At 47.0% G+C, this 8,887-nt stretch overlaps 1 protein-coding gene across 2 annotated transcripts in view; it reads left to right on the top strand.

The window, feature by feature from the left end:
- The first annotated feature begins 670 nt into the window (after positions 1–670).
- Positions 671–8,887, top strand: part of FUBP3 (far upstream element binding protein 3) — a 38,117-nt gene continuing 29,900 nt past the window's right edge. For both annotated transcript variants that reach the window (XM_062641157.1, XM_062641156.1), the window contains exons 1-2: positions 671–840; positions 7,286–7,391. In XM_062641157.1, the coding sequence (XP_062497141.1) occupies positions 754–840; positions 7,286–7,391 (193 nt within the window). In that variant the 5' untranslated portion in view covers positions 671–753. The remainder of the gene's footprint in view (positions 841–7,285; positions 7,392–8,887) is intronic.

The raw sequence follows: 8,887 nt of genomic DNA, 5'->3' as shown, positions 1-8,887 counted from the left end.
GACAGCACGGCATGGGCTGGAAGCTGTGCCATGGGATGAGAATGGGATGTCACAAGCAGGACAGTGCGGGACGGGCCGGAGGGATGGACCATGCTGGGAGCGGGAGGGCAGTGACCGTGCCCATGCCCGTGTCCATGCCCGTGTCCCTGTCCCTGTCCGTGTCCGTGGCTGTGCCTGTGTCCATGCCCATGTCCGTGCCCGTGTCCGTATCCGTGCCCGTGCCCCTGTCCCTGTCCGTGTCCCCGTCCCTGTCCGTGCCCGTGTCCCTGTCCCTGTCCGTGCCCGTGCCCATGTCCCTGTCCGTGCCCGTGTCCGTGTCCGTGTCCCTGTCCCTGTCCGTGCCCGTGTCCGTGTCCCTGTCCCTGTCCCTGTCCGTGTCTGTGCCGGTGCCCGTGTCCGTGTCCCTGTCCCTGTCCGTGTCCCTGTCCCTGTCCGTGTCCCTGTGTCCCTGTCCCTGTCCGTGTCTGTGCCCGTGCCCGTGCCCGTGTCCGTGTCCCTGTCCCTGTCCGTGTCCGTGCCCGTGCCGGTGCCCGCTCCCGTTCAGTCCCCGCGCTCTCCCGGTGCCGGCGGGAGGCGGTGTCTCCGCCAGGCCCCTCCCCTCCAGCACGTGAGCTGCCGGTGCCCCGCTCCGCGGCCCGCCCCCCGCCGCCTCCCGGCCCCGCCTCTCCGTGCCACTTCCGGCGGAAGCGGGGGGCTCTTTCCCTTTCCGGGTGCGGGTCCCCGGGGCGGCGCGGCGGCGGGTGGGCGCGGGCCATGGCGGAGCTGGCGCAGGGGCAGAGCGCAGCGCCCGTGGGGATCAAGCCCGAGGGGTTCGTGGACGCGCTGCACCGGGTCCGGCAGGTAGGAGCGGGGCGGGCGGGCCGGGGGCGGGAGGAGCCCGCGAGGCGCCGCTAGGCCGAGGCGGGGCCGCTGTGAGGGGCTGGGCCGCGGCACCGCTGCCCCTTCGCCTGCAGGCCCCGCTCGGGGGCTGTGAATTGCGGGCAGCGGGGAAGGAGCTCCGGGGAGGGGGGAGGCGGCGGCGGCGGAGGGGCTCTGTGACAGGGCCCTGCAGCGCGGGTGACACGGGGGAGCGTTGCGGGTGCAGCCGGCGGGAGCTGTTGCCTGTGGGGCTGTCGCCTTGCGCTTTGCAATGGGTGGGTGGGGGATAACGATGGTAATGAGGCTTTAAGTGCGAGTTCGGCTCATCGATAGAAACCCTGTCAGAGGGGGAGGTTTGCGTTCCGTCCTGCGAGGGAGAGACAGTGGGAGTGAAGCATTTCCTAAAGGAATCTCTGAGTTTACGCGGTGCTGAGAAGCAAAAGTTCCCGGACCTGCAGAAGTCGGCACCCTCGTTGTCAGTGCAAGACATTCCCAGAGTTTGCGCTCCTCAGCAGGTGGAAAGTGGTTCCAGAAACAAGAAGCTGCTGCTCACAGCACAGATTTTGTGACTGTTCGTTGCATCTCTTGTGCCATGTCTGTCACTGGTGCTTATTCCATCTCTGAACAGGTTGCACTTTATTCATGCTTAATAACTGCAGTGAAATGTAAGACAGCTGAATACCAGGACCACAGCCCAGCTGGTGCTTAAAGACCTGGCTTTATTCCTTCCAGTGTTAAAGGCCAGGTGGGAGAAATCTCCTTGTTGCCCAGACTTGCTTCTCTCATGTCATGGGGAAGCTTCCAAAGGAACTAAACTGGGCCTTTCAAGCAACTGCTCGGATGGAACTTAAGCGGTTCACCATCACTCATGGCTCACTGGTGAATTGGTGTGGCAGCAAGTCTGTGTTCTGTGTGGCCTTCAGGAACCTGTACTGAGGCGCTTGCTGTTCGAGACAAAACACCCTGGGGACAGAGGAGACCACGAGCTGCTCTGCTCTTTGGTTGTCCATATCTTTCTCAGCATAGATCCTGCAGTAGGCAGGTTGTGTGTTAGCTGTCTCTTGGAAGACATTGTGCATCACTTTCTTCAGTGCTTACAGAGCGCTGTGGCCTTGGTGCTATGTGATGTCTGAAAGCTTTGCTGTTAATCCAGCATTATCTACTTGATGCAGTTAAATTGAGCGGTGTTGCAGCTGTATTTGTCTCAATCTGGTTGTCTGGTACCGAAGGCCTCTCATTGCAAAAACATCTCCTTGAGTATGTGATAATATTATGCCTGCTAGCAGCTGGATAATCTTTGAATAACCTGTTTATGTAGAAAAAAATGATTTTCTGCTAAGTTGCAATTGATCTGAATCAGCATTGAGTGGTTGCAGTTGTCATGTTTGTGGGGTGACTCTGAGAGCCCCCTAAACCTTCATGTAAAGGAGATGGAATATTAAACAATCCTGTAACCTAGCTATGCTCACTTACTTCAACTTTGCTGTTCTGAAGTTAATCAGTACTTGTGAGAATGGGTCAGTTTTCCGTTAGTCTGAACTTGAAGTTAGTCTGAACTTGAGTTAGTCTGAACATCTTGAAGCCAGGCACTGCAGTGTAGCAACCTGTCTGCTGTCTTTTCCCCTTGGAAACAAGCGTGTTGGGAGGTGTGTGTGCTCTGCATGTGTTCGTGGGAGCGCAGGGGCCTACATTTTTGTGCAGCGAGTTGTATGCTGTCTGTTGAACACGACTTTTTTCCATTGGTGTTTGTGGGATGAAAAGAATTGTTGGCAGGCACTAAAATATTTCCCCCCCTCTGCAAAAGGACTTGGTTTAATCTGGCTCTATAGAGACGTTGTTGGTAGTCTTCTACTGCAAGGAATGGCAGGACTGAATCGTCACTAGTGACTTGTTCGCAAATGTGAATGAAGATGGTCTTAATTGCTCAGAGGATGGATATTTACCTCATCACCCAAGCAATCTGTGATGGAACTTGCTGGCTGACAGGTGGGATGTCAAGGCAGTTTGACCTAACACTTCTCTGGAGGCGATGGCAAAGCTTTCACTGTGTGTGTTTAATGCTGTATTTGCCTGAACGACACTGATCTGGTGCATAGGTGTCAGCTTTAGTACTGTTCCAGGCCAGTGCCATGGCCCTTTCTGAGTATTACTTTTGCTTTAAGGGGACGAAGGAGCAGAGGAAAAAGATTCAGTTGTAGCTCTTGCTTCGTGTGTTGGTGTGGCATCCCTGGGTTGACGTTCAAACTCTTTCAAAGTTTAATATTACACTTAAGACGAGTCATCAAATTGACTAACTTCAGTTCTCACGAGAGCCATAACACTAAAATCTGGCTTAGTTACTAATAACTAAATAATTCAGGCCAGGGAAGACTTTTCTGATCAAAGGAAAGTAACTGCTTTCCTCAAAGTCACTGGGGTACGAGATGACAATAAGAGTAAGAAATTTGGAATAGCTTTGAAAGAAATTATTTGGACATTGCTTTCAGTGTTTGTGCTGGACTTGCTTGGGTTTCTTGTGGACTCTTCAGTACTTGAGATGTATGAAAAGTTACTTATTCAAGTGAATGCTGGGACTTTGAGGTGGTCTGTCCTGTATCTTCTACACCGTACATCAAGTGAGGGGATTAGTTTATGGATCACCAGCGGTGACTGGTCTGTCTGACTGCTCCTGGGCAGGGTGGCTTTTCTTCTGTGGCATTTTGGGGTGGGGGGCACAGAGAAAGAGAATATTTGCTCCCGTTTGAGAAATGGGATCTGAAAATAAGCAAAGCTGCCTGTGCTTCAGACAGAAATGGATTTGTGTCCAACTGCCCTCAAGACTTCTGACAAAATAGCATCTTGCTTGTTTCTTACCCTCTCCTGTTCTTCTTGGCAGTCTCATTTTCCGTACAGCACAGGCGTTTGCAGCACTTACTGGTTCCCTTTTCTTACATTAGCTGTTCTGGTAATCCGCTGTATGTACATTCTGGATCCAGATTTCTGAGAATGCTCTAAAGAGGAAAGGCCGTGGCTTGGCAAGTCTGATGTGTTCCAGCTTGAGTACCTTGAAAGTGGATGAGTATCTTCAGAGTTAACAGGCTGTATCTTTTTCTGTTATGAGTGTCTAACTTCTAATTTCATGGGGATGGAGGACTCTCAGACTAACGTTTCTTTATCCCTTGCAGTGTACTTGTTCAGCTCATCCTCTGGTATTTAGGAAAACCACCTGCAACGTGAAACTTCAGTGGTTGTGGATGGTTTTGCTCCTTCCCGCAGAGCTTTGGTGAAGTGTCTGTCACACAAACCTGAGTGTTCTGCTTGACACATGGAAAGAGTAGCAGAAGCACTGGAACTGTTTGAAGGGTCAGGTGACAGCACCTTGGTGTTTTGTATCCTGTCAGTACCTAGAATTGGTTATTTTATCCGTTGCAGTTCTTTGACAGGACAGGATGGAGGGATTCTCCTCAGAAGCTAGGCCCTTTCTCTTCAAAGCTGAATACTGCAGATAATGGTGCTTGAGTCCTGCTGTACCTAGCAAAGAAGCTTCGTATTTAAAGCTGTTTTCATATTATACCTTTTTTAGAGGGTGTTAAAGGTATAGGAGGACAGAAGTGCAAGGTGTAGGAAAACATATATTCTTCATGCAACTTTGTGGGCTATTTTGTTTTTATTGGATTTCCTGTTGCAGTTTGTGCTGTCTCCCTTAAAGTGTTTGTTGGAGACACTTATTTGGGGGAAATAATGTCCAGAAACAGGTAGTAGTGTGTTTTTTCCAGTGTATTTCAGAGCTTAGTAATATGGATGTATTTGGTTTAGGAAAAAAAAGGGAGGGAGGAGGAATAAGACTGGCATAGAGCAGGACAAAAGCAGTGGCTAGCAGTACATCACTCAAGGTCATTCAGCCAGATAAGAGCTAGGTCTGCTTACTTTTGCTATGTCCTAACTTTTGTGCTTATCTCGCTGCTGAACCTGTAGTAAAAACTGAGGCTCCCATTTTAAGTTGAACATAAGAAGTTAAAATGCATTTTAACTGCCACATCTACTTTAAAAGCTCAACTCCTGAATTTTGTGGGGTGTTTTTCCCTGCTATTGTGAGGTGCTGTGTTGTGTGCCTGTAATCCGGTGGCAGCTGGGAGGCTGTAGAGATAAGAAGGCAAGTTTAAATAAAGTGTGTATGTGGGATATATCCCAAAAGCTGATAACATAAGGATTGCTTTGACTCTTATTTTGCCTTTTAGTTGCAGGGTTCTGTGTTGGGGTGGTAATTGTGTGCTTAAGCACGAGTGGGGTTTGCCAAGCTGTGGGAGCAGCCAGCTTCAGTGCCAGTGATCTGTTCATGCACACCTTTGTACTCCATGCTAGCTGGCTGTTGTAGGCCAGCTTCTGCTGTCCATAGGCTATTTTTTTCTTTCCCTTAACATGTAGTGGGTGATTTCAGCTCAAAACTATCAGCTGGCAGTTTCCACAACAACAAACATACTTAAAATCAAGTGTTCCAAAACATGCCAGGGTATGTTATACCTGACACTCTTTCTTTTGGCATCCTTGTAAGTTGTTGTGTGAAAGCTGCTGATAGATTGTTATAAAATATGTCTTAAAATTTATTTTTCAGCATTGAAGTAGTCAGGAAACATCAATGCTCTTTGTACCTTCATTAAAATCCTCTGCATCCCAAATGTAAGGGGAAGGCAAAGGGCTGGAACCAGGGGTGCAGTTCAACAAAAACCAAGGCATCACCTGGCACTCCCTAATATGAAGTGTACAAAGTGTGTTGATGCTTTTAGAATCAGATTTCTATGGGCTTATTAGTTTTTGGAGATGTTAATGTACAAGATGCTTGTCATTAAAGCTTCACTACATGATCACTGTGCTGGTCCTGCAGGCAGATTTTGTTCTCTAGGTCCTGGCATTTCTGACACAACAAAGTTGTTGACTTCCTAAAAGAGGACAGGACAGAATGGGCTATGAGATGAAAATGTTCAGAACTTGGAGCCCTTTTCGTGCAAGGCATTGAAGAGAATGTTTTCTATTCTCTTTCTAACAGCAGTGCCCTCAATCTTTCAAGATTATTTCAAATAGCTTTTTTCACTACCCTGTGGTTCTGAATCTTGGGCAGTTGTTTATTCGACTGCAGCAGCCGATAGTGTCAACAGCCACAGTTACTGTAGATGTCTTTCTGTTGCAGCAAAACTCAGATTTTAGAAACACCTATAGTTATATTTGTCATTTGCCCTTGTCTTCATTTAAAACCTATCTGTGTAAAATGCTCTTTCGTCTGTTCCTGTAGCTTATTCTCTGGTGAAATCTCACTTATAATAGAGTGAGATCAGACTCCTAGTAAAGATCCTATCCATTGATTTTCTTTTTGCTGGAAAAGGAAGCAAAATGCTGTAGCATACACAGTGCTTTATATTTGTTCTGTAACTACTTTGTTCTGCAAATGCTTATTAAAGTACTTTAGGTAGTCAAGGGGTGCTGTGAGACCACAGCTTCCCTGTCCCTGCAGGGGGTATTAACGTAGGTGCAGCACCAAAGTAATGTACCTGTGTTTTTCTAGGGTGATCTTGTATCAGCTTGGAGAGCAGGTGAATCTGTGAGCACCCATCTGTATAAGTATCTCCCAGATGTCATTAAAGACAAGCTTAACTTTTCACTTCTATTGAGTGATGTTTAAGTGTTTCGTCTGGTTGGTTTGCTTACCTCAGTCCCCTTACTGTGATACTTGACTCTCTCCTCTTTCCTGTAAATATCCTCCTTGCATCCTGGCTTGGCAGGGAGTGGCAGTTACCCCTCTGTAAGGGATGAAAACAGGGGCACAGGCAGCATTAGTCCTCTTTATGCTGTACTCACCACTGCAGGAAATTTAATTCTGGGCTAGTAGTTTGCCCACTGGCTTATTCTTCATTCAGTAAACACAGGGTGATCCAGCCTCTGTGACAAGGAGCTCTCAAACCTGTCCTTGTACTGTATATTTTCACATTCTTCCCCCTTCACTCCCCCTGCTAATGTGCATTTTGGTGTATCTGGATATGCATGGATGCAGGAGGAGGCTTGTGTCCTTCTACACAGCTACAGTGGTGACAGCTTCACCAGGACAAAGCTGGTGAGCTAGTTAGAACTCTCCTCTTTGCAAGATTTAACTTGTCAGCTGTTCATCAAGTGAACAAACCTGAATATAATGTTCCAGGGAGTAAATACCTACTTATGAGCAGAAAGAGGAACTGAGTGAATGTGATCCTAATTAAACAAATATGAAAAGCAAGCATTAAAATGTTTACTTTACGAATGAAGCACTGCTGCCTTGGAACTGTTACAAAGCCACCTGTATAGTAAATAGCTGAGAGAAGATTGGATTGGGGTAAATGCCTTATTGCAGGAAAGAGTGTTTAGCTGTGATGGCTGAAACTTCAAGTATGCTAATCATGATTTATCCCCTGTGTTTTTATAGATTGCTGCTAAAATTGGAGATATTCCTCACTTGAATAATTCCACAACACTTGTGGACCCATCAGTCTACGGTTATGGAGTGCAGAAACGGCCCCTGGATGATGGAGGTAAGCTGCTGTGATTAGTCTTGTGGATGCAGCCCCTGAAGTTCAGCTGTGGAGGCAGTTGTCTGCTTTAAGGACATAAGTCAATGCATCTTCCTGTGTATATACGTTTTATACAAGGTGCCCTGTGCTGTTTAGCGTTATCTAGATAGCGTGGACCTGCTAGGCATTGGTATTATTAATGTAAAGCAATTCTTTTGTAGTTCATGAACTTTGGGAATTAGCAAATGAACTCTGTAGTTAAAATCTTGTTCTGTGGTAGTTGTGGGAGGGAGGAAGGAGGAGGATGTGCTTACTGGAACTATGATGGAGCCTGTATATACAGTACCTGAGGTACATAATAAAGCTGTTTTTCCCTGGTGACCCCTATTTTCTGAGAACAGGGGGTGTACAGGGGCAGCACTACACATTCCTTGCCATGTGTAGCAGTGGCCACAGCATAGTAGTTGAGTCACTGACAAGAGTTCTGATGGGTTTGCACATGAATTTTAAGGAGAAACGTATTGATGTAAATTGATGCCAGTTGGAAGGAAACCGCCTGCTTTTTTTCATAGTTATTCTTTGAGATTTCTTCAATCTCTGAAGCATTTAGCATTGGCCACAGCCAAAGAAGAATTTATTGGTGTACCATACCTGCTAATTGTAATGAGTTAATGATAAGCGTTATACTGTTAAAGTAAGTCATTAGTTTTTTATCTTTGGGAGCCAAAAAGTGTTAGAGCAAGTGTTTTCTTTATTACAAACTAATGACGTGCACTCTTACAAGAAGCGTTTGAACTGTCTTGTTTGCTGCTGTACAGATGAGAAGAGCTCACTTTTTCCTGTGGTTGGTTATTAAAAATAAATGTGACTACATCTCCTTTTGCTATCTCGTCTAGTATGTTACTGACGCAGGTAGCCCTGCAGGGTGATTCTCTCCCCCACAGATATGTTCAGGAGTACAGAGGAGATAAGCAAAGTTACTGCCTAGCACTTCGTTTTGGAAATAATTTGGGTTTTGTCTTAATACAAAGGCTGAAAAATACTGCGTGTCTGCTTCTCATACTGCGAGCTGGAGCATGGGGGGCAGTTTCTTTCATGTGGAGCCTTTGGCTTGCTAACTTCTGAACACATGCCACAACCCACTTTGTTCTCTGGTGTTGGCTCTAGTTGAGCAAGAGGTTGCAGCTCCTTTGATTTGGTGTTTTAGGAAAGCATGGGTTTATTTGGGGGAGCCCCTGTGCCTTGTATCTCAGGCTGGAGCATCACTGTGTCCGTGAGCAGCCAGAGGCCTGGTATTACTGGTATGTGTTGATAGCCTTCTAGGAACTAGGCATTCGTCACGTGAGCCCTGCCCGTTTCTTTCACTGATTCATCAGACTGAGCTAGGAAACCTGACCTCTTGATAAAATGTTGTTTTGATGAACTTTTAACATGTGAAATGGTCATAGTGCTTAATGACAGCACAACTTAGACTTTGTACCTAAACTTTTACTCGTGAGCAGCCCTATTACTTGCTG

Source organism: Pezoporus occidentalis, unplaced genomic scaffold, assembly GCF_034315485.1.
Source record: "Pezoporus occidentalis ecotype Australia unplaced genomic scaffold, CSIRO_AGI_Poc_V1 ctg68, whole genome shotgun sequence".
NCBI classification, from domain to species: Eukaryota; Metazoa; Chordata; class Aves; order Psittaciformes; family Psittacidae; genus Pezoporus; species Pezoporus occidentalis.
This window is presented reverse-complemented; position numbering and strand designations above follow the sequence as displayed.